The sequence below is a fragment of the Berghia stephanieae genome, chromosome 4, assembly GCF_034508935.2.
Source record: "Berghia stephanieae isolate SIO BIC M18660-M18661 chromosome 4, UCSD_Bste_1.3, whole genome shotgun sequence".
NCBI lineage: Eukaryota > Metazoa > Mollusca > Gastropoda > Nudibranchia > Aeolidiidae > Berghia > Berghia stephanieae.
In genome coordinates this window covers 39,097,406-39,123,747 of record NC_088363.1, presented here as the reverse complement: position 1 = coordinate 39,123,747, position 26,342 = coordinate 39,097,406, and the positions used below count along the sequence as shown (strand labels likewise).

General features: G+C 36.2%; 1 protein-coding gene across 1 annotated transcript in view; it reads right to left on the bottom strand.

Moving 5' to 3' along the window:
• Positions 1 to 638: 638 nt before the first annotated feature.
• The window catches only part of LOC144970532 (vacuolar protein sorting-associated protein 37A-like), a 28,990-nt gene continuing 3,286 nt past the window's right edge, over positions 639 to 26,342 (bottom strand). Inside the window, exons 2-10 of the mRNA XM_078910274.1 lie at positions 14,194 to 14,268; positions 10,894 to 11,008; positions 10,493 to 10,581; positions 9,705 to 9,977; positions 8,634 to 8,761; positions 8,058 to 8,116; positions 7,284 to 7,446; positions 6,409 to 6,458; positions 639 to 5,526 (exon numbers count right to left, since the gene is read on the bottom strand). Of these exons, the coding sequence (XP_078766400.1) occupies positions 5,455 to 5,526; positions 6,409 to 6,458; positions 7,284 to 7,446; positions 8,058 to 8,116; positions 8,634 to 8,761; positions 9,705 to 9,977; positions 10,493 to 10,581; positions 10,894 to 11,008; positions 14,194 to 14,268 (1,024 nt within the window). The 3' untranslated portion in view covers positions 639 to 5,454. The remainder of the gene's footprint in view (positions 5,527 to 6,408; positions 6,459 to 7,283; positions 7,447 to 8,057; positions 8,117 to 8,633; positions 8,762 to 9,704; positions 9,978 to 10,492; positions 10,582 to 10,893; positions 11,009 to 14,193; positions 14,269 to 26,342) is intronic.

Sequence of the window (26,342 nt, the reverse complement as noted above, 5' to 3'; positions counted from 1 at the left end):
TTTGAGCAAATATTGCTGCATGAAGTTTGAAGAAATAAATATCGATAGTGCAGCTATGTGGTGTTGTGGTATACCACTCGCTTTCGGATCGGAATATCCTGGGTTCTAGTCTTGGAAACGACTCTTTACTCACATTCTCTTACCATACTCAGGTGTAAAATGAGTACCTAGCCATTAACAGCATTGTCCCCGTCAGAAAGAAAAATGTAATATCGCCTAACAGGCATCATGCCTCGTTCTACATATTTTGTGTTGCTGTTGGTCAGGGAGACTTTGTAAAGCACTTTGAGCATGTTTTGTGGATATTGCACTATGTAAAAGCTCAAATTTCTTTTTTTCTAGTTAAATGAACTGGAAGCTTTGACCTGTTTTCATTGATTAAATTGAAGTCTCCATTCCATTTAACTTTCGTTAAAGACAAGTTTACAATGTAAAATGACTTCAAAATAATATCGAGGATAAAAAACATTTTAAAAAAACAAACAAAAAATGAAAATAAAAATTTCTTTTAAAATCACCAAAAAACAAAAAAAAAAAAAAAAAACCACTTCCCACATGGACTTGCGATTACCTGGACATCGATGACCACTTTCATTCATCAGCTTGTGTAATTTGTGAAATAAATGAACATGATTTCATTTATGATTATGGCAAAAAGCTTGCAGATTATTCACAGAAAAATAATCAAGGTGCATGGAATGAATTCAAAATACAATAATGACAATAAATTGATCAAAACAGAAACATGAATTCTAATTATGTAGTATTTGTTGCAGCAAAAAGAAGCATAACGAGGGCATCTGACTCAAACATTGCAAAAGTGCCACGCGTGGTAATTAAAAAAAAAAAGATTATATCAAATCCCAACCCCAACCCTTGTGACCAACATAGACCAGCCACAATCCCATTATTTGTTGGAAATAGTCATGTGATTTAAACATACATGTTACCTGTTATCATAGAAGCCACATTGTTAAATGGACCCTTACCATTTGGGGGTAGCGTGGCTCAGCCATACGGTCTTCGCTTCGTACCCGAAAGGTACCGAGTTCGGTCACCGAGATGTGGCCTTGAGCACGTCACCTCTCCCTAGTTCAATTTGCAGCGCTGCACTGTGGCTGATGCCTGTGTTATTCCAGTCTTCTCTTGGAATTGGAATAGCCCAAAGAGAAAATTTCCCCATATGGGATGAATAAAGGGAATTAAATTTTAAAAAATTAATTATTATTAAAATTTTTATTTTTTTTTCAAAATCCATTCTCTGACACTTACAGGGTTAGAGACAGAAGCCCTCAATAATATATTACACAAAAATGATTTGTTAAAACGACAGTTTTGATCCAGCTACTATAATCATGTAGTTATAGTCAAATGAAATGATACATCTTTACCAAATGAAATGTCCAGAAAATTGTTTATTCAGATCTATTTCCATCTACTTATTATAATAAAGTTAAATGCTCTGTGAATATATGCCCAAAGAGAAATCTATCTCGTTTGTTTTAAAGGGTTTTACGGTGCTTGCAACACATTTAGGTCAGTCATATCAGCACCAGTAAAAAGGAAGAATATGGTGTAGCAAAAAGTTCTAGAATTACAATTAAAGTACACTCAAGAAAAGGCAAGACAAAGGGGAATTGGTTCAAATAGGGAACAGATGTAGATTCCAAGAGCACACTATCAATGTACTTAGTTTGAGATCACCTAAAAGTCTCATCCAGACACCAGCAAAGGTCCCCACTGAGAGGAATACACTTAAATGTTTACACATCATATATAATATGTCAACAAAACAATACATTGTATAACAGAGAGATGATTTACAAGACAAAAAATGCCATATCCCAAAACTCTTAACTATACATTTGACTGTTTCTCTCCCAGCTAAGGTATCCAGCCAGGGCAAAACCAAATAATCTTATCCCAAGACAAAGACAGAAAGCATGTTGGAAAACAGATATAGGGGGATAGAAGACGCAGTAAGTGCCTCCCTTCCCACTATGGGAGGTCAGGAACCCCACCCAGAGAAATCTATCTTCTGTGTCTCTTCTGTGACCATCCAACTGTTGCAATCATAATGGAGACAGGATCCCCGTAAAGGACAATCAATAGATAAAATGTAATATATACTAATATCTAGATATAGAGAGACGATTTTCAGGATTAAAAACAAACAAACAAAAAACATCTCAATGCTGTTTCCCGACAAACGTAAAACATATCTGTCACACAGTAAATAATTGGTCTTATTCCAAAAAAGAGGACACAAAAGTCACAAGAAAAGAACAAATAAATCACCACCCCCCCCCCAAAAAAAAACAACAAAATAACCACCCTACCAAACCAAAATCACTCGGAATACCTGTCTCCCAACTAAAGAAGTAAAACCTATCTGTCAAACAGAAAATGTCCCTAAGCAACAAAATGGTCCAATTCCAAAATTAGGACACAAGAAAAGCACAAAAATGAAAGCAAAATAAAAAAAAAGCAAATCACTTCTAATCAATACCCGTCTCCCAAGACATGTAAAACCAATCCGTCACACAACAAACGTCCTCGGGAAAGGCCTGGGCTAAACGGAACGGCTCAATTCCAAAAGAAGGGGACACAAAACCATAGGAATAGGACCAAAAAACCCCTTAACAAAACACATGTAAAAAAAACAAAAGACAAACCGAATTCCAATACTGGTCTCCCAACAAAAGTAAAACCTATCTGTCACACTCTGTCAACACCGTTTCATAATGCTGAAGAGCTTACTTGTCTTTAAAAAATCAACCAAACATCAGCTGGTACATTGCAGGGTCAGACAGTTCCCTTAGCTCAGGGATTCTGCTTATACCCCTACCATTAGAATGTGTGAATATTAAAACCCTGAACTACCAGCACAACCCCCAAAATCAACAAAAAAAAAAAAAATACGACTAGATGTGCAAACAGGTATCACATGACATGAAAGACAATTCCATTTTAAAAAAAATTAAGTATAATTGTAAGGATAAATAAATTTAATTCTTGTCTAATTTTTTTTTATTCTAAAAATCAAAAACTACAGACCACTCCGGATAATCGCAACAGTTCCCAAGAAATGGAATTAATTCTATATTAAAGTCACTGGTTAATTACAACAAACTTTCGGTTAATCGCAACGAATTTTCGCCTCAAAAAGTGGTAAATTCACTAAATCAATCAAACAAAATATCATGATTAAATTTCATCACGGATGAAATTTTGACAGGTTGAAGAATTGAGAGTGAGCGGGATTTAATGCTACAGTAGTGTGTCACCACTCTATTAGAGTCGAAAGAGGGTGGGGCTTTGCAGTATGGGTTTGTGATGTCATCTATGATGTAAAATAGGAGGGGAGGGGCATAGTCTTGACAACAGGTAGACAATGACAGTTGTAAAGTGAGACTGAGTGATATCCTATGTTTTAGGATTGACAACTGTGCATTGTGCCCAATGATTTTTGTGAGAGCTTATTGTCTCTCATCTTGGCTAATCTTTGACTCTTACAAATGTTGAGAACAAAAGAGTGAAAGTTAATCCAATCTGAATAAAATGTTGGCTTGCATCAAAGCTGCTTTTGGTTGACAAACCTATACTGGGCTGCCATATTGTTTTTGTTTCAATCAAATATTGCTCAGTCTGTGGTGGACTAAGAACAATATTTACAACTGGTTTCAGTTTACCATATATATGTGTAAAATGTTGCAATTGTGGACAGGAAAGTCAACTTCGGTTGATTGCAAATTCGGTAATCGCAACATTTTCGCCGATCCCAAGGTGCTGTGATCATACTGAGTGGACTATATATATAAAAAGCAATGCTCCAGAAAAACTCTCAGAAATAAATCAACAGGGAATCAGTACGAACTTTCTTATAAATTTTAACATGTCTTAACAAGTGTCTTAATTTTCAATATTTTGTACATTTCTCTCTAATGACTCTATCCAGTTACACATGTACAGCCAAATACAAACTAAAGGTAACATGAAAAAGCTTTCACAATTTTAAACAAGTGTCATAAATTATCAAAAAGCAACTTGGTAGAAGAACAGAACAGAAATGAGAAAAAACAAGAAAATCAAAAAGCGAAGAACATGTTTTAATAAAAGACATTTTCAAAAGTGGTGCAAAGAAGTACATAAATACTAATATATGTAGTACTATTCACCCATAACTGTACAGATACAACATCTCAAGTTCGAGTCTTTAAAAATATCTGTAAAGGCAATAACTCAAATGAAGCCTTTACTGTGAAGACAATCTATGTTAAAAAAAAAATTAAAAAATTTCAAGCTTTCGAGGGAAAACCCTTGTAATTAAAAGAGAGAAATTACAATTTAGGCATCATACATAAATTAAATAGCATTTATGCATCCCATAATAGAGTCAATGACTAAATCATAGGACCTGAAAATACAGTTTTATTCACATTTGCCAATGTGTGAACACTGACAATTAATTAAGTTCCTTTCTCTCTCTCTCTTTTGCTCAGTCTCGAGTTGTCCAAAATTAACCCTTCAAAAGTGTATTAATTTATTTCAAAATATAAATTCTCCCATTTTGTTGGCCCCAGCATTTTCGCTTCAGAGTAGCCTGTGCCACATTGATTCTGCTACTGTTTTATTCAATACCAAGATTTGAATAAACTTAAATCCTACCAAAAAAGGGTTAAGGGGGGTGATGCGGCCAAATAATAAAGGCATTGAGGTCCTGGTTCGAGCCTTGCTTCAGGCACAATCATTTTTTTTCCCCCTCGGGTAAGATCATCAACTCCCCAATTAGCTCAATTTGGAAAACATTCATTGAATGCCTATATCTGACAATGCTCCTAGAATGGTGTAATTTTATTTTTTTCCACAAAACGTTAAGAATAACAATGATCAGTGGTATAAATCTGGTGGAAGAGTTAGAGAAAAGTGGAAAGGCCTTGGGGATTTTCCAAGACATATTCAGGCACTGCTTGATCTCCATAAGGTCAAGGCCACATTGTTCTGATAGGGAGCTACTTTCATTGATTCCCAGAGGTGTAATATTATTAACTATATCCCATCCGATCATTGAATAGAAACAACATTTCTGAATGACAACAGTATAACTTAACACTGATGCAATATAAATATATATATTTTATGACAACAGAAAAAAACTAAAAATATGCAAATGAGTAACATTGTCATTACAAAAACAATGTGAAAAAGTGTATAAAAATATCATTTATCTTTCCAGCTAATAAAAAAAAAACTATTTCTAAAAATGCTTTAAAAAATATTGAAAAATAAAAGGTTACTGGATCTAAAGCTTTATAACAATGTCCAAAAACGACTCTTTCCGACAATTATGCTAAACGGGAAAAATAAAACAAATGAAAGAAAAAAAAAAAAAAAGCGAAAAAATAATATAAATAAAAAATTAATACACTAATAGATGATGACACAAATGATTTCCTAATACTGGAACCCTCTGGAAATAATAATATGATTTAGCTTTTCCTCTTTGGCTCTTCGTAGATGACACAACTGAAATAAATGACAAAAAAATATATCTGTATATCGATATAGATAAATTCATGGTAAGAGGTAGTTTAAATAACTAATGAGAGCTATTTATTCCAGCAAGTCACCCTATAATGAAAATCCTTTTACAAGTCACCCTATAATGAAAATCCTTTTAACTGGTCAATGGAAATAATGAAATAGTATCTATTATCTATTATACTCGAAAATTATCATGTTAATAAAATTATAACATCTATAGCGAACAAGCTATAACAAATAGGTGCTTTTATGAAACTCATGGGTAAGCCCATCATTAATATAAAGAACCAGTCTGCATGGGGGATCCCATCTAACAGAGTAGGTATCATCCAATAACTCACAAAAAAAAAAAAAAATCAACAAAAAAACAAAACAAAAAAAACCCCAACAAAATTACAAAAACAACACACACAAAAAAACAAACAAAATAGATTTAATAAGATATGCCCAAGATTAACTGATTACAATCCAGGAGATTTGTCGGAGGCTGAATTAATCCCTGAAAAACTAAGAAAAACTGCAGTGCCCTCTGTTCTAAAGTCACAAGATCTTGACAGCCTCAAAACTCTGGCCCAGGACCATGACCAATGGAAACAATTAACAACTTGGATGGAGAGAGCAGCTATACTCATCAAGGTTTTTATAAATCTGTGACTGAATCACACAATTCTCAGCAAGCGTCATTCAGACTGCGAGGCTTACTACTACTACTACTACTTTAAAGACATAGAAGAGTATCATATTTTGGTGCAAAACAAGAAGATGCTATTATGTTCCAGCTATTGGTTTTTAATTCATTTTCTTCCACTTTGAATAAAAAGACAAAATTCAAACTATGAAAAAATGAATTAGCAAAGCACTTACCGTCCTTTTTTCCATGAATTTTTTCATAAATTCATCAATATTCATTTCCTCTGAAAACAAAATGTAAAGAATAAAGTCACAAACTGATATTAAATTCTAATAATCACAGTAACACAATACTGGACCAAAAGCAACACTAAATCAGATCTGCCAAACCGTCATATTCGTGTGGCTATGTGGTCTAGTGGTATGACACTCGCTTTCGGATTGGAAGGTCCTGGGTTCGAGCATCACGCTTGGCGCATGGTTGAGTCCATGGAAAAGGCTCTTTACTCACATTCTCTCACCGTACTCAGGTGTAAAATGAGTACCTGGCCGTTAACAGCGTTGACATTGTCCGAAAAATTGTAATATTGCCTAACAAGTGTCATGTTCCGTCCTACATGTTAAAAGTTGCTGTTGACCAGGGACCCCTTGTAAAGCGCTTTGAGAACATTTAGTGGATATTGCGCTATATAAAGCTCAATTTTTTTTAAAGCTCACATTCCAAAAGTCGAATCAGATCGTCAGAAAATAGGAATTTGTTACAAATGGATAATTTCCTCTCAAAATTACCACCATTTTGTCATCAAACACATGAAGATTGCATTCTGGCACTGCTGGCAACACGATAACATGTATTAGGCAATGGAATGGGGATGGGGAAAGAGAGGGCAATTAATTTTCCTACTTATCTCCCTCTTGGTAAATGTTGAAATTATTATTCTCCCCCCCCCCCCCACTGCTTATCAATATCACTTTCTTTTAAAAATTGGAATTTTAGAGACAATGGGGTGGTACAGCGGAAAGGAAGATTGAAAATAGGAATAATTCTGTCATAAGCAAAAGAGTTGGCAGGTAGGCATAACCACAGGACAACTCATCAAAGCCCTTACGATTTAAGAAACTTTCTGCAATACTTTCCGACTCCTCATCGGCCTCCATGACAGCCACTTTCAGGTTGGTCTGGATGTTGGCAGGGTGGTACTGGTCAGACAACGCCATGTGTTTCTCACTGCCCGTCTCAAACTCACACTTCAGTTTCTCCAACTCAGCATTCTAAAAATTGAACGGAAACAAAATAAGCATTCACAAAACTGAGAAGAAATGAAAAAACAAAACAAACAACAGTAAAAAGATTTTGAAACTCTATTTTAATCTTAACTTTACAAAATAAAAACATTTCTTGTCACATTAACTTTTAAATTACTTTTTGACATCTGGTTCATCCCAACATAATACTGTTTTGAGAAGATGGGTCACAAATACATGAATCACAATATAAGCGTTCAAGGTTACACATTGTTTTGTGTGCTGGTATGTTACATATCATATGTTTGTTGTGAGTAAATTATTCAATTGTATGGCACCTATGACACAGCGGTTGTTTACGAACTGAAAGCGAATGGAGACGAAAATGGATGCTCTCAGTTTACAGCCTTATCAATTTGACCCACCACTGTTACAATGTGAAGATAATGATGATGATAATTTTGATGACACAATCGATAATGATGATATTGATGGTAACAGGGATATCAAATATATGAAATATTATTCAACTCTTTTTTTTTTTTAAGAGAGTCAATCCCATCACTTGAACATTCTTTTTTTTTTAAAATGAGATAAAAAGAAAATATCTTGAGAAAATATTATGAGAGAAATATTACCTTTTCATTTACACTCTCTCTAAGCTGTTCTATATCTGGTTTCTTAGCCAGGTTCAGCCCTGCAATAGATGTGTGTATATTTTATAGTTGTAAAAACTTGTGACTAAATTATAATAACAAATAAGGGAAGTGATCAATTCATTCATTCAAATTAACTCTTGAACCCAGATTCTTCCTTTAATCGACACTGGGAACTAGTAGAAATCTTCAAAAACAAATAATTCAAACATTTGCATGATGAAATTGTTGTCATTGGATGTAGTTAAGTAAAACAGCGAACTCAGACACAAAACAAAAACATCACAGCCCCCACCCCTACAAAAAATAAATCAGAACGACTCAATAAAACATAAAGTACCCCAGCTGCAATGATAGCTGAAATTGCATTAATTTAGAAATTAAGTATGTGAAAATATTATGAAAGCTAACACAGCAAAACCAATCCAATATCTATTCTCTACTTCCTTTTGTCAATGACATCCTTAGATGTTTCCCACTAATGACCAAAACACTTTATTAAAAATGTCAAATATTGGTAATCCAAAATATTCAAACAGACAAAACCAAACTACTTACGGGCTAGTTGTACACAAGCCGCTGAGAGATTCTCTCGCTGCTGGGCAAAATTGACAAGATCTGGAATTTTCTGAATCATTTCAGTGATTTGATTGTCATCTTCCACTAATTCTTGCAACTCCATCAATCTAGAATAAGAAAATAAAGCAATGATATTCAAAGGAACTCATTAATTATTATTAGTGACAAGTTCAAACCTGGTTTGTAAACATTTTCAGGCTTTTATTCATTAAGAACTTCATCGATGGGTTTTTTTTTTTTGTTTTTCAAGAAAAGAAAAACAGTCAAGATTGATCCAAGTGTATTAAGGAATTGAAAAAAAACCCAATAAAACCCAATCAAACCTGGTTTGCAAACATTTTCAGACTTTGATTCATAAAGAAATTCAGGTCGCAGCAATTACAATGCAGGGTTGCCAATTCAGGAGGCAAAAATTTACTTAACTTTTACGTTTTAAACATGCAGACCAACCCCTTTCTGAGTGTTGAGCTCCAGTAAAAAGACATTATGTACTTACTTTTTTTCGGATTAGCAGGTGATTGGAAAATATACTGAATTTCGTAAATAGGTATACACGGAAAATTGGCAACCTTGACAGTGGAATCCACATAAAGTCAACACTCTTGAAATCAACACTTCTGATTGGTTGAAAATTTTCTGTTCTTTATCTAAAAGTGTTCCATTAATAATTGATAAAGTCAACCCTACTTAAAGTCAACCAATCTTTCTGGTTCAGCACTTTTGGCTTAATCAGGATTCCACCGTAATATAATTAACATTTGTCTTTTGATGACTAAAAGCCAAACCTCCAATTTTCAATGTTGTTTGAGGACATTAAAAAGTTGAAGGAGAATACGAATAAGAGTATTAAGTTAAATTACAGTCATGTCTCTCCAATCTGAACAATTCCATTCCCAGCATTTTGTCTGGATTACAGAGGCATCTAGATAGTGGAATCAGTCCCTAAAGTGGACAAATAAAGAAGGAAAAAATCCGTTCCAAGGCAACCTGTCTGGATAATGGAGTTCTGGATAAGAGAGATGCGACTGTAGTATCAAAATACATGCTTACTTCATGTCTTTCAAGGCTGGAAACTCTGACATAATGTTGGGCATGGAAAAAGCTGGAATAGTTACGGGACTTGGATCCTGGCCTCCATCAGACATGACTCTTCGAGGAGGCAGAGGTGGTGGGTTGGTGGAGAGGCCAGGCTGTTGTTGGACTTGGTTGGCATCAGGGACTATTGGGTAGGGTGACAGGTTGGCGTAAGTCGGCACATGTTGCTGAGGGCCGTTCATGGCTGGGACACTGGACTCTATTGTAGGATTGTTAGATCCTAATATACTACAAAGGTGTAATAAAAAGAGAGAGAAAACAATTTAGGAATTTATATTTTTACTTCCATGCTTTAATTCTGTATTGCTATAACGGGATGCTAATCAGTTCAAAAGAACATTTTGTTTTCAAAAATCTTCTCCTCTACCTTTAAAATATCAATCCATCCATAACATAAGAAGAAAACAAACAAGTAAAAAAAACTACCCCCCCCCCCCCCAAAAAAAAAAAAGAACAAAGCAGAATTGTTTTTTTAATCTGTACATAATGGAGGTTAACAGTTACAAAATAATTGTCTTATTAATGCAGATACGTGAATTGTTTCTAGCCAAAAATAGCAGGATTATCCTTAATCTTCATGATGTTCAAGCAAATGTTTTTTTGCAAATCCCACTGTTTGCATGGCGAGAGCTGGCTAGAAAAAAAGAATCGAATATTATATATCTCCATTAATTTTTTCTTTCTTGTGATGTTTGCAAAGTTTTTTTAGTTTGTTAATTGACTGATATGTATCAGTTACTTACTAATGCTGTGGCACACAAGTGGGGGGATTTTTCTTGAATTCCTCCATGATTGCTTGCACTGCTAACCCAAGGTCTGAATGCATGGTAAACTGGGAAAAAAAATAAAACAAAGAACGATTATAAAACAGCCTACCTTATAAATCCTCATGAAATACTTCAAAGTTTGAACTCAAAAACATGTTTTTTAAACCCCCCACAAAACTGCATCTCCCAAACTACTACGACAGCTGCATTGGCAATTTCCAAAAAAAAAAATGTATGCAGAAATAAAAATTCATTATGGTGAGACAATCACAAAATCTTAAAAAGAGAGATACACAGTAATGGTTATACAATCAGTTTTATACAATGGTGAGAAAGGGGAAAGAAATGGATGTCAAGTAGATAAGCATTATACTTACATTATTGATGTTGGGACAACCTACAACCTTCATCTGGGCATCCACCCAGCTGTGAGTGACTGCAGGCTGAACTGTTATCACAGGCTTTTCACTAGGAAATTGCACAGGTAGGTTGCTGGTAAAGAAAAAAACAAAACCTCCAAAAAATATGGTGATGAAGTTAAATCAAAAACAAAGAGAAATCTTTTGCATTGATGCTTGTCTATACCTGATTCCCATAAGAAAGTCCAAATTCGATAGTGTTTTTTTCTCTCTTTTTTTTCCCATCAACAATCCAATACCATCATTGTAATTTGTAATACATTTCAAATGAAACATTTCCAAAGGTTTATACTTCAGGTTTACCGACTTTTCCGAGACAATTAGGGACCATATGTAGGTAATCTTGGATTTAAATAATGATGATGATGGTTGTAGTGGTGATGATGATGATGATGGTCTTTATAGAATAATAAAATATGATCGAAATTTTGAAAATAACTGGTAATTAGGGAAATTGGGAAAGAAAATATCTGAAATTTCACATTAAAATCGGGACAGGTCTGATAAGAGGACCATTTGAAAAACACATCTGAAAATGGGCTTAACGTTTGAACCAAAACACATTATTTCTATCTGTAAAAAGAGAAACAGAAGAAAATTAGTTTTCTTCCTCGTTGGAAACCTTAAGTACCACCAATAAATGCAATGTTGAAAGCTATTGTTTTAGAGATGGCAACTCCAATCACAGAATGGTCATAGCTGGAGGTAGGAGCTGTTGTTCGCTTTTTATTTACCAAAGAAAAAAAACCCTTCAGAAATCCATTATAAAAATAACCAAAATTTTCGGACATCTCTTGTACTTGTAAAAATAAACTAAACAGTCTTCAAAAGGCACAAAGCCATAGATGACAGGTAAAGCTGGTCTCGACTCCTTCTCACTAAAGATATTAATCCTAAGTTTAAGTGTGACTGCAGGCTATGTTATTGGAAATGCATCAAAAAAGAGCATACTATGTCATGATGTGGGGATGAATCGATGAAGGTGTGTATTGAAGAGCAAGCACTAATGCAAAATAAAACTATGCAAAAGTGTTTATCATCCCTAAATAATCAACCCAGTTGCTCACAAGTTATGTTTCTAGACAATTTTTTTCCTGTTTTCGTTTTTATTTATATTTACACTGTATCTATTTTTCTTCATTTTTTACTTCTTTGTCTGGCACTTTACCATATATACTTTTCATAAATTTTCTTGACATTCAATTAGGAAGGTTGGAAAAAACAATGTTGATAAGAATTACCGGAAAACTTTTTAGCAGAAGGCTACATTAGCTGTTCTCATCAATAATATTGAACCATTCATGACAAATAACGACTATAAAGGTAAAAGTAGACATTCCAATGCATGATGATACCTTTCAAAACAGGGTCGGAATATGACCAATTTTTACAGGTTCACAACTTTCCATGACTGGACTGGAGACCCATCAGCTCTCATGATTATCAAATTAAAACTGTTAAGGTTAAGAAATTCCTTTAAAAAAAGCATAACTTCCTATCCTAAACTTCAATCTATTAAAGAAAAAAAAAAACAAAAAAAAAAAACAAAACAAGTCATACGATGCTAAACGATAACCAGCATGGTTTTAGATCAAAGAGATCATGCATTACTCAACTTTTACAGGTGATGGAGGATTTTACCAAGTTAATTGATCGTGATCAATGCATTGATGTTGTTTATCTTGATTTCCGCAAGGCTTTTGATTCTGTACCTCATGAGAGATTATTCATTAAACTAAAAACATATGGATTTAAAGGGAATATCTTTAACTGGATTAAAGACTTTCTTAATAATCGAATACAAAGGGTCATTGTCAATGGTGTGGGGTCGGATTTTAAGAATGTAATTAGCGGTGTACCCCAAGGAAGCGTATTGGGACCACTTTTATTTCTTTTATATACAAATGATTTACCATGTGGCATAAATTCAGCCTGCAAACTGTTTGCAGATGATACAAAGATCTATAGTACAACTGAACATCATAACATTCTACAAAATGATATATTTTCACTTTTCAAATGGTCTACAACATGGCATTTGGATTTTAATGTTTCGAAATGTAAAGTATTACATATAGGAAAAAATAATCCATGTCATAATTATTTTACCGATACTTCTATGTCAAGTCTACTTTCCTTTGTGCCTTATGAAAAGGATGTGGGAGTTACTTTTGATTCACATTTGAATTTTGATTTACATATTGATAATTGTGTAAGCCGTGCAAACAGAATGATGGGAATAATATATAGAACCTTTATAAGTCTTGATAAAACCACATTTTTATATTTGTATAAATCGCTCGTTCGACCAATTCTAGAATACGGAAATTGCATCTGGAGCCCATTATATAAAAGACAATCTATTAGTATTGAAAGTGTACAGAGGAGAGCTACCAAAAAAATTTATACAATACAGTATTTATCTTATAAGGAAAGGTTAGAATTTCTTGACTTACCCAGTTTGAAATATAGAAGAATTCGTGGGGATTTAATTCAAGTTTATAGATTGGTACATGGTCTGGATAGGATAGACTTTTCTGATTTTTTTTCATATTCTAATATTACTTTTACTAGAGGGGACAAGTTTAAGATTTTTGTCTCTAGATGCAAAACAAACATAAGACAAAACTGGTTCGGTATTCGTATTGTTCAGAAATGGAACAGTTTGAAATTTGAAACAAAGAATGCAAAATCTATGGATTATTTCAAGGCGTTAGTAGACAGGGAATTATATGATGGGAGATTTACATATGACGAATAATACTTGTTTGCTCTGCTGTTGACATGGCTTTCAATCTTGTATGTATATATTATGCATTATTATATTATTATGGTTATCTTCTATACGCGTGTGTATGTGTGTGTGTGTGTGTGTGTGGAGTGTGTGTGTGGTTGTGTGTGCGCTTTGCATGTCACGGTTAAAGATATATGTTTGTACACCACATGAGTACATTTAAGTTGAAATACTATCTTTACCACGTGTATCGTTATTGTAATATTTAATCAATAGATTTATGGCATTACTAATTAATATTAAGGGCATTCAAAGGATCTTATCCTATTTTGCCCTATACCACATGTTATGTTATGTTATGTTATGACTTTAAGAGATTTTGAAGGAAAAGTTTTAAAACTTTAGAAATATGAGTTTGAAATAAAACAAAAAAAAAAAACAACAGAAGATCATTAAAATAAAACAAATTTTTAAAAAACATGAAAAAATACTGAAAACAAGAACAACAAAATGACAAGCCTTACATAAAGATAGTGATGTTGATCCCTCCCTGGGGTAAAACAACTCTGTATTCAACATCTCGGAGAATTTCAATTGCTCTGAAAAACAAAACAAAAAGCAAACTTAGCATAATATGAGAGTAAAATCTAAAACGAAAATGAATTTCAGTTGCCTTCATGTGATTGATAGCTGGTGAGAGTAATAAATGATTGGATTGATAGTGACAAATAAAATTAAAAAGCAGCTGTTCTAGACATAGCCAATGGAAATGGCCACTGATTTGCATTAACAGACAGATCTGAACATTTTTACGGGTCGTACAGCACCTATGTTTTAAGCCAATATATATATAAACATAAAGCTCAAAATGGCGATGAAAAGAGTAAAAAAAATTGTGGTGATATTGTTGGAAACCCGCCAACTGTCGGACATTGCACAAATCTGTATCAAGCCTTCAGATTGAGAGTTGATTTGTTTTGATTAGTGAGAAACAGTAACAGAAATAATAATCTGTAATCTCTCTCACAGTTGCCTCTCATCCTGCATCGTGCGGCGATCGGGAAAGATTGGGTTTTGTATTAGAATTGAAGGTTTGTGCGTTACTAAACATTAACCAATCTGAATATTCCCTCCCTGTAATTCGTTCGCCCTTATGTACAGACACCCCTTACCCTATTGTTTGTTTTGTTTTTAAGGGTTTTACGGCGCTTGCTACACATTAAGGTCATATCAGCGCCAGTAAAAAAAAAGAAAATGGGATAGTACAAAGTTATAGAATTACAATAAAGCATCCGAGAAAAAGGGAAGACAAAGGGGAATTGGTTCAAAAAAGAAACAGGTGTAGATTCCAAAAGCACACTATCAAAGTACTTAGTTGGAGATCACTAAAAGTCTCATCCAGACACAAGCACAGGTCCCAACTAAGAGGAATACACTCAAATGTTTACCAATCATATAATATAATATGTAAACTAAACATAATACAATGCGTAACAACAGAGAGATGATTTACAAGGAAAAAAATATCATCTCCCAAAACTATAACTATACATTCGACTGTTTCCCTCTCAGCCAAGGACTCCGACCAAGGTCAGGACAAAACCAAGCAATCTCATTCCAAGACAAAGACAGAAAGCAATTGGAAAACAGATAACAGGGGATAAAAGACACAGCAAGTACCTCCCTGCCCGCTATGGGAGGTAGGAACCCCACCCAGTCCCTTACCCTATTGAGTGGGATTAATTACTATAATCTCATAGTACGAGTCCCAGATCACTTAATCATATACAACACATATCACTTTAAAATTACATTAGTTATCTTACAATTTGTCGAAACGAGTCTTTATCTAATAAACATTTCAATCATTCCATTTGTGACTTGATAATTTTAAAAATGTTTTTTGTTTGTATTTTTCTCCCTGTCACCAACCGATAACCAAGAACCAACGCTCGTGTGAACTTAATAATTATAAGGCGGATAAGAAGTAATAATTTAGAAATTTTGAATAACCAGCCTATTTTTTAAAAAAAATGAATTAAGTAGAAAAATGGATGTGTTAGTGAGTTATTCATTACATGAATTCCATTTTTTTCTTGGGATTTTTGGGAAGAAGTTGATTTGAACCTACTGCGTTTTTAAAGCTCTCCGCTTAATAATAACAATAATAAAATTAGACTCATACATAATATTAAAGAAAAATGAAATATTATAAATCTAAAAAAATCAAAATACAGTATTTTCCTTGGAAATAACCCATTAAAAATTTTTTTTTTGGTTCATTGGCAATACAGTTCTTGATTGAAGGCTTTATTGTCAAAGATGCTGGTTCAATCTTATGTTCACTTAACAAGTTCTATTTAACAAGAAGTAGAAGCTTAAATGATATCTGAGAACATTTGAAGTATAAAATAAGCTTAGATGCATAATTCAATGCAAATCTTCAAAAGTGGTGTGAAAGGTTTTAGTGAAAACCAGTGGTTCATAACCAACTGAAAAGATAAATATAGTACAAAATGCGACGCATCAGCTGAAGTGTCCCATGTAATCAGATCATATGTATGACAGGAAAGTGACACATGTGTATAATTGTCACCTTTGAAAGAATATTAAAATGGTGCACCAGTATTTCGTAGTATCAAAAGTGAACGTTCCGGTGGTGCAATAAATGATAAAGCTGGCAAAGACTCAAAGTGCTGGCAGGCGAGTATTGTAACTTAAAAAAAAAGGAATTTCAGGCATATGCTGACGAACTTTCACCCATGGGCTTATGGATAGCGCTATTATTGAGTTCACGATAGCCTTGAAAGTATATTTACCTCCTGCTTATCTTGATTTTAATTAAGGTCACATGTATGGGCCCTGTAGCATTTCGGCTACGACTACAATGAATAATGTAGGATGATACCCAACTTGGCTGATGGTTTTCCGCGGAAATCTGTGAATTGGGGTCAAAGGTGGAATTTCCCCCTTTTAATAATTACACCCCCCCCCCCCCACAAAAAAAATTAAAATAAATAAAACAAAAAAAATCACAGTATTGGCAGTGAGAGAGCTCATATATGGTGAAATATATACAGGTGCAGTTTCCCATTCTTCATAAGTTACCTAGAATATCAATGATGAATTATCATCTCCACTGCTCTAAAGGTGGGGGCTTAAAGGCAATTGTTTAAAACTCTCTTCCTTTTCTGCGTTTCGTCACCATCAGTACTGAATACTGAACGTTGTTCATTATTTTAGTGTGAAAATATTTCTTTAACAATAGCCATAACCACTTGGGTTATCAGATCTGGTTACTTTTTGACCACCCTGCATTATGCGTACTCTAAAATGCATCAACAATAACATCAACAATGATCATTTCAACTATTAGAAAGAGGATAACCCGATATTTCGGCCACATCAGAAGGCACGAATCACAACAGAAGACCATTGCAGAGGGAAAGATAGAAGGCAAGCGTGGTCGAGGACGAAGAAGGACAAGCTGGCTTGGAAATGTCGCAGCGTACGGAGGAAGCCCCATAAATCAATGTGCGAAACTCGCAAATGAGAGAGCTGGCGAACCATGATCTCCAACGTCGTGTCCGACATAGAACATCAGTAAAGGTAAAGGTAAAAATGCATCGGCCTTCCATTTCTGATGCTGCTATTAAACTTTTAGGTCTTTATACCAAAGTTTACCCTTGTCATTTCTCAAAACAAAATGCGACTCGAGTAAGCTTTGGTTTCAGTTCCAAGGTAGTAGGCTAACATAACATTCAAATTTTCTAGGATTTCTTGGCGCCGAAACTTTGTAGGTCAGCAGATAGGGTAGACGTTTCAACCTCTTCTTAGCAGCCAAATATGTTTAACTAGACAATTCAGTAAAATCTTTAGAGTAGAAGAGTAATAGTAATAAATATTGTTATTCAAAATGAGTCAATGCTTGAATTAAAAAAATAATTTGAATATTTCTAGGCAAAATAATACAAAAATCCAAATTAAAATAATAATAGTAATAATGCTGAAAACTTATATAGCGCTATAACTCCGAGACACCAGACTCTAAGCGCTTAAATTACAAATTACTTTGGCTGAAACATACTCATTCACACACACAAGCACACACACACACACACATACACACACACAACACAACACACAACACAAACCAAACCTATCTTGCTTCTCATACCATCTACTAAAATCGAAACAAATATGTTTTAAGCGAACGTTTAAAAATAGACAAAGATTCTTTTTCACGAATGCTCTGCGGTAAGGCGTTCCAAATAGAGGGTCCGAAATGAGAAAAGGATCTCATTCCAGCATTTTTCCGAATTCGAGGGACAACTAGTTTTGTGGAACCACTGGCCGAACGTAAGGGGCGGGGTTTTGAATATCTTTCAATTAGTTCTGAAAGGTAGGAAGGGGCAGTACCTTCAAGACAACGATACACTAAAACACAAGCTTTGAATTTAATTCTTTTCTCAACAGGCAGCCAATGCAGGTCATGAAGTAGAGGTCCGGCAGAGTCGCACCTACGCTTCATAAATACTAGTCTGGCAGCGCTGTTTTGGACAATCTGAAGACGTTTCAGATTGTATTGCGAAACGCCAAACAACAGAGCATTACAATAATCCAATTTCGATAGTACGAGGGACACAACCAGGTGCTTGGTCACATCCTCAGATATGAACCGTCTAATGGAAGCAATCTTTTTTAGTTGGAAAAAGAGAGATCTAACCAAATTATTAACCTGATGCTCCATCGACAGTCCAGAGTCTAAGAATGTGCCAAGGTTTTTCACTTTGTCAACAATTTGAATAGAGGCATCCCCCAACTTCAAATCTGTTTCACTTTTCCACTTCCTGTTCCCCACATACAGCACCTCCGTCTTATCATCATTCAGTTTCAGTCTGTTCTCATTCATCCATTTCTTAACACTTTGGATACAATTTTTACTATTGGCTGATACTTCTTGTAAATTTCTCATATTGGAAACGCAGTACAATTGCGTATCATCAGCGTATTGATGGTAAGACAGACCAAAACTTCTGATGATTTTAGACAGAGGGCCAACGTACAAAACAAAAAGAACGGGTCCAAGTACTGAACCCTGGGAACCCCACAATCAAGAAAGATTTCCTCCGATCTATATTCATCCACCGTAATAATCTGTTTACGATTAAACAAATATGACCTAAACCAATCAAGCGCTGCACCAGACACGCCATAAGTAATTTCAAGACGTTTGAGAAGAAGATTGTGATCAATAGTATCAAAAGCAGACGATAGGTCAAGCAAATTCAGCAAAGAACATGAACCATTGTCTATAACAGAGAGGAGATCATTAACAACCCTAACAAGTGCGGTTTCCGTCGAATGATGTTGCCTATAAGCAGACTGAAATTTTTCTTCAAGACAATTATTTTTAAGATGAGACAGTAATTGTTTCAAAACAAGCTTTTCTAAGATCTTAGAGAGAAAAGGAAGATTAGAGACAGGGCGATAGTTTTTTAAGTTCTCTTTATCGAGATCAGGTTTTTTCAAAAGGGGTTTGACATGAGCAACTTTGTAAATGTCTGGTACAGCACCTGACTGCAACGAATTATTAACAATACATGTAAATGGTGTTAAAATTACATCAATGCATTTTTTTAAAATGGCAGTATTTAAGGGGTCTAAATCACAACTTTTAGTTGGAGACGACATAATGCAATCACGTAAGTCAGCTTCAGTAATCTTTGAAAAATGTGTTAACGAATCACCATGAAACTTGTCAAATGTTGTAGGGATCGATTCAGATGAGAGTTCCTTCCTGATGGTATCCGTTTTTTCTTTAAAATATTGACCAAAGCGAGTTGGTTGATATGCACGATCGATTAAAGATGGGAGAGCTGGTTGCGTCTGTTGTCCCAGCAGTTCCTTGGTCAAGGCAAAGAATTGTCTCGAACGTCCCACGTTTTTGAGGCTTTCTTCATAGAATTTCTTTTTGGCCCTGAAATTGACGGCTTTTGCATCATTTCTAGCCGCGATGTATCGCTTCTTATCGACAGCATCTCTGGACTTGAGCCATTTTCTTTCTGCCCGCCTCCTGGCTAATCCATTCAATTTTATTTCGGTATTATACCAGGGTGCTTGACGTCTCACTTTTACTGCTCTAGTTGTTAAGGGAGCATGCTTGTCCACCGTACCAACAATTGACTCGTGGAGACCATTCGCATCATGTTTATTTTTAATGTTATGGTCAAGGTCTTGTTTAAAAATGTTCATGTTTATATTCTTCAAATTACGAGATGTTATCATCTTTTTTACTTCGTGCTTCATTGGAAATAAAACGCAAAACACAATTAAATGATGGTCAGAGATTAATTTATCAATATTTGAGACAGGTGAAGAGAGAGAATGTTCAATGTCTGTAATGACATGATCTATTGTGTGGCCATGGTTGTTTGTAGGACCGCTTACAAGTTGAATATAGTTGTTTGTGTCAATAATCTCCCGAAATACTTTCGATTCATTTTTGTTTCCGAAATAATCAATGTTAAAATCACCCATAAAAATATTATGCTTTTTGTTAATGGATTGCATAGACATAAATTCTCCGAACTCAGATAAAAAATCAATTGTTGATATTTTGTTTTGTTGGCTTGGTGGTGGGCGGTAGACACAGTGAAACGACTTTTTAAAATTATTTTCATGAATGGCAAATCCAGCGTATTCAAAACTTCTAAAATTATCATGGTGAAATGATATCTTGTCAAAGAGTGACAAGTTGTAAATAATTGCAATACCACCTCCTTTCCTCCCAATGCGTGGAAATGATTTAATACAAAAGCCTTCGGGTGTAATTGCTTTCATAATTGGATCATCATATGAATGATTAAGCCATGTTTCCAAGATGACAAAAATATTAATTTTATGATCTTCAATAATGTCGATTATGTCTTGAGTTTTATTACGACACGATCTAACATTTAGTAATCCAATTTTTAAACTGGTATGATCACTACGTGCAGGTTGTTGTTGTTGTTGTTGTTGCTCAAGACGGTGCTGTTGCTGCGAGTTGTTGTCATGGTGGTCGTTAATTTCATACTGACTGTCACGGACAGTGTTGACATTTGACAAGGAACGGTGAGGATTACTCATTGAAGTGATTAGATTGGATGGGGGACGAGTGTTGATAAATTGAAGCGAGGATCGAGGTCGTAGGGGGAGCGGGCGTGGGGTTGGCCGATGACCAATGACGGTGGTTATAGGGCGTTGTTTTCGTCTACCCCCTCTGAGTCTGTTCACAAAATTAGTATTATAAATAGATCGATGTACACGGTAGTTGTTAAAAGTTGTAAAATATAGCACAGTGAATAATGTCGTGAACGGATTTCCCAATCTCGTTCACGATGTAAAAAATAAGGAAAAAGTTCAGAAAAAGTCTCCACCGAAGTGGGCGTTCTCCATATATGTAGAGGACATATATGGGCGGTTAAAAAATGCTCTAGAACACCTCGGGAATCGTCCCGGTCTAGCCTGATTCTTATAACATACCAAAAGTATGGCAGATCGGATCTTCGGAGATGCTACGATAGGCAAAGATAGTATGTCTGCTTAGAAGAAGGCTGTGGTCAAGAGAAAGAATGAAAGGTGTCGCGAGCTTTTAAAGGGTAGAAATGATGACGTCACGTTTACGCGGGAGACAGTGAACGAACACAACATGAAGATTACTCACAACAGCTCGATCGAGACACTGACAGTCCTGTCATGACAAAACACTTACAACAACAACAACAAAAACCTATCACAATAATCAGTTACATAAAATCTTCCCCACATTCCTCCCCCTCCTAAAATGCTTTCCCTCCTGAAGTTATACCCGATATAGATGAAAAGTGGGAAGATCTCATGTTTGCATAAGTTTGTCTGGTCCCAAAACATTACTTAAAATATCTATATCAGAACATAGTACTTATGAAAGTTGGACCAAAATTAATAAAAGATAACTTGTTAGGAGGGATATAATATTTTAAATTTCATTGGGGATATAAGCAATCAAAATTGTAAGGCAATATCAGTGGTTGTTTGCTGCACTTGTAAATGGCTGGATATATATATCCCATTTTTTTTTCTTTAAAACAATGCAGCTGAAAATAGAGCTTATTTAGTATTTACATTATTGCTAGCAGGCCAGGGAATCTCTTTATTAATTAATAGACAGGATGACAATCACCAGGGATAATGTCAGAAATAAAACAAGCACGGTTGGAACCATGTCAGTTACCAATTCATGTTAATTCCTATAATACAGGTCCTGTCACAAGGTGGTAACCATCATCATTTTTAAAGCTTATGCTTCTGACTCACCTGATCGAGGTAGTAAAATACCTTCTGATGTACATGCATAATTCCCTCCCTCGCCTGCTTGAGGTGATCACCCATTTGTTCATGTTATCAGTTCATAGGGGTACCACATGGTCGTCGTGGTACCCTCATGGGCTCTTTCTCACATCTTGGCTTATTCTGGTTCCATCAGGTTGGGTCGGGTTCTAGAGCCATTATCAGATGGGCCTCTGGGTAGCTCTCTCCCCTTCTTCGCCTGTGATTCCGAGGGGTACCATCCCTGGTATCATCAGGTCTCTGGGTTCAGGGGGGCTTACACCAGGTATCATCAAGCCTGTGAGTCCGAGGGGTTCCAACCCTGGTATCATCAGGTCTTGGGTTCAGGGCACTTTTTTAGCTTTCATCAAACCTGTGATTGCTTGGGGTATCATCAGGCTCCCTGTGCATGGTGTCTGCTCCTGGTGTCTCTAGTAGTCCCTTGTGCCCTTGAGTCATCATGATGTGAGAAGTTTCTTAGTGGGGAGGTGAAACCTCTACCCTTTGATGGGGAGGTGAAAGTGTCACCTCTACCCCTTCTCCTTCAGCCTTTGGTTCCAGTCTAGTATCATCCGGCTGAGCTTCTCTGGCATTTTCTTTGGAATTGAACCCCTTCATCACTGTCACTGCCATGTTGACAGTGTGGCATCGACTCGTTGCTATTCTGCTCAGTTGATACAGACTGTGATGTTGCTCCAGACAGTCATACATACTTTCTTGTTTCTTTCCATGGTCTGGGGTTTGTCTTTTTGTACATAGCAACAGATATGAGTCATGACAGAGTTAGAGGCTTCTTGATTGACCTTTCTTCTTAAAGTTTGTGTCTGTTTTTTACACATAACACTGCACCGAAGGCGAAATCTGCAATGATGCTGGCAGGACTGATCAGGATTGCATTCAGTTATAAATTATTATAATTATTATTATTATTTTTTTTTTTTCTGTCTTCGAAGTGCACTTTGTTGCCTCTTCTAATTCCATAGTCGAATTTCATCTATTCAACTCTGTCTTCAATGGTTTCCTAGCAGTCTTGTGAGCTTGCTTTAAACATAATTTTTAACATTTCGCCAATAATTACCCCTCTTCCTTTATGGGTTTAGGCATAAGCTCACATCCTTTGTTGTAAAATCTATCTATCATTGACTGCACTACAGATGATGGAAGCAATTAGTAATACATATTCTTCCTAGGTATGTAGCTTCATAATGTCACCATTTTTTTTTTCTTTCGTCAGAGAGCGGTGGTTCAGGTCGTGTGCCTTTAAGGAGGCTACCCATGCCATGTCTAGTTTATTCCTTGATTTGAAATCTTTATCAAGGAAATAATTGACCTGAATAAGAATTCTTAACTGCTGCTCATGTCATTACTTACACTGTGGTGGTGATTGAAGTGATCTGATTTGTGAGAGTTATTTTGCATCTTTGTTGAGGGTCATAGAATGCCATTCTCAACTTATGTCGTGGGTATCCCAAATGGATTAGAGTTGTTAGGTCCTGGCCTCTCATATTTACTTTTATATTTTAACCACAGTAAGCAGCCTTAAGTAACACATTGACATCACTGGAGGGTGGCAAGAAGATATATATGACTTGTGATCTCACTCTCTTTGCTCTTTCATGCTTCTTGATGTCATGTACTGGATATGCTTACACACAATTTCAAAATCTCTTGAAGTGGCAATTTCAGCAGGTTTATTCTCCATCACTTCATTCGTCCAAAGTGGTCATTGTGAAGTAAGAAGAGATTCTGGCTTATTGTATAATATATTATTGTGCAGTGTCCACCAGTCTTGTCTGTTGGGCATGGAGCTGAGATGTTTTAAGTTTGAAAGATGATCGTCAAAATATTTTCCAAGGACAAGGGTATCATCGAGGAAGGCTAGTATCCTTTTCTGGTTTAACCCTCTCAGCACTTGATTATTCTAGAATATGTCCTAGGGTTATTGAACAGTTCAAGGGGAGTTTATTAAACTCAAGCGTCCTTGGTATGTACGGAAAGCTGCTTTGTGCTAGAAATCTTCATGAACTGGGGATCTACCAATAAGCCAAATTGGATGCACAAACAGATCTGTCTTCCGTACCAATAGTGCCATTGCAGCAGCCCAGCTCCAGGTTGAGGGTTGTATTACCCCTGCTTTAAGCATCTTGTCTAACATTTCATCTTCTTCTTTGGTAAAGTGAACGGGGGTACGTCGCAAGCCTAGTTTAATTGGCTTTGCATCTCCTGTATCAATGTGGTGTTGTATTGCTTGATATTCCCACAGCAATTGTTCAACTTTACCTAGTCTCTCATCTCCCAGAATGGACGTCACTCTCTGCCAGAGATCTATAAGTTTGTCTGGTAGTTGGATCGGCTGGCAGGAAGTGCTTGATATGGAGCATTCCCCCTCCGTTTTTGTCGTGGGGTTGCTGAGTTCGTCCACTTCTGTTAAATTCAGCCAGTCATCTTCGTCATCCTCAATTATATCTCTTGCTTCCAGGGGAAGCAGTTGTCCTATTTCCGTCCCCTTTTTTATTTTTTTTTTTTGAGGAAGCATTCATCACCTGTGTTGATCAAGCACACTGTAACAACTGGTTTGGTTACATGCAGGGTATGGCCCACAGAAATTGGCAGATTTCTATATGGTTCCAGGTACATAAATGGTGAATTGGGCAGATAGTCTAACTCAACATTAGTGATTACTTCTGACTGGGCTGGTATGATCAATTTGTGGGGAATGGCAATCTTGATAGCTGTTCGGTTTCCATCATCCACTGGTAAACCTGTTTGTGCCATGTCACACTTGGGACTTACATTTTCAGTTGAATTTGTTGCAAGAGGAATAATTTGATTTTGACAAAATAATTGTTGTTTTTCCACATCAATCTTTGCCCTTAATTTCCTCAGCAGGTCTATTCCTAATAGCATTGGGTCGAAAATGGGAGCAACATAGATATGAGTTAGCAGATGAATCTCTCCCAATCGCAAGTGTAGTGGTCCCACTAATTTTGCAGAGAAGCTTTGATCTTTACCTGCTGCAAACATCTTCATGGACTTCGTACAAGTGGGGGTGGGTAGGATTTTATTATGGGTGTTTTCAGAGATGATGGTAACATCTGCTGTGGTATCCACCACTGCTTGTACAGGGACGTTTTCAATTGTACATTGTACTTTAAGGGCAGATTCTGACTGTAACCTTGCAATACAGATACATTCTTCCTCAAAATAAGGTTTTACAATCTGTTCTGGATCTTGGCTAGACCGATATTCATTGGCTTCCGTTGTTGGTCTGCTGGGCAAGGTTTTCCTTAGTTTCTTCATGTTTCATAAAATTAGTACAGTCAGAAGAATAGGGACACAAATTGCTCATAGTCTTATATCTGTGTTGTGCCTCAAAAACTGGGTCCTCTTTAATTGCCCTTGCTTGAACTGGGATCAATTCCGGGCTCAAACTGATCCCTGCTCGTTTGGCGCCTTGTCTTCCTTTGGGCGACCTTTCATGGAGCAGTCTCTAGCATAGTGGTCTTGACCTCCACATGAAAAACAGGCACTTGATGATGGGGAATTGGAGCGGGATCTTGGCTGGGCATGTCGAGCGCCTCTTTGCATAACCTCCAAGACTTGACTTTGGAGTGTAATGAGAGTGTCTAATTTACTTTGGGTTTGTTCATGCATTGATAACATCTTTTTGAACATTGCCTCAACACTCATCTCAGTCTTCTGCTGTACACCAGCTGTCTTAATGCTCGTGTTGCGAGTCACTGCTCTAATTTGGCTGTAGTCTTCCAATTCCTCAGATTCTGACCCAGATTCTTCATCATACACATTCACCGCTTGGATAGAGGGCTCTCTGAACCGCACGGTGTTGCTGGTACTTGGTCTATCCTTTCGTGCACGCCAACCAACTTGCTGAGAATTTTTAAAAAGCTTATATGTTCTCAGGGTTTGGTCCATCATGGTGCACTCCTGACATGCAATATATTGGGCTGCCTTCACGTCATATAGTCCTGTTATAAAATGGGCTACCACTTGGGACTCTAAATTGCGGGGGGACTGTCCAGGAAATGCCTGCAGTGCCAACTCCCATAGCTTGTCAACATAGTCTAAGACATCTTCTTTTTCAGCCTGCGTAGTGCTGTTGAATTGTATCAGAGTTGCATGTTGTAGCTGCTGACCACCAAATCAATTTCTCAGGGTGTCATATGCATCTCGTATGTCTGTAAAGACTATCGACTGATGGATCCGTGAAGATAATCCGCTGCTTTTCCTTCCAGGGCTAGGCCCAGGAAAAATAGTTGGTCACGGAGATGTTGAATATTATGATAATTCAGAAAGTTCTGAA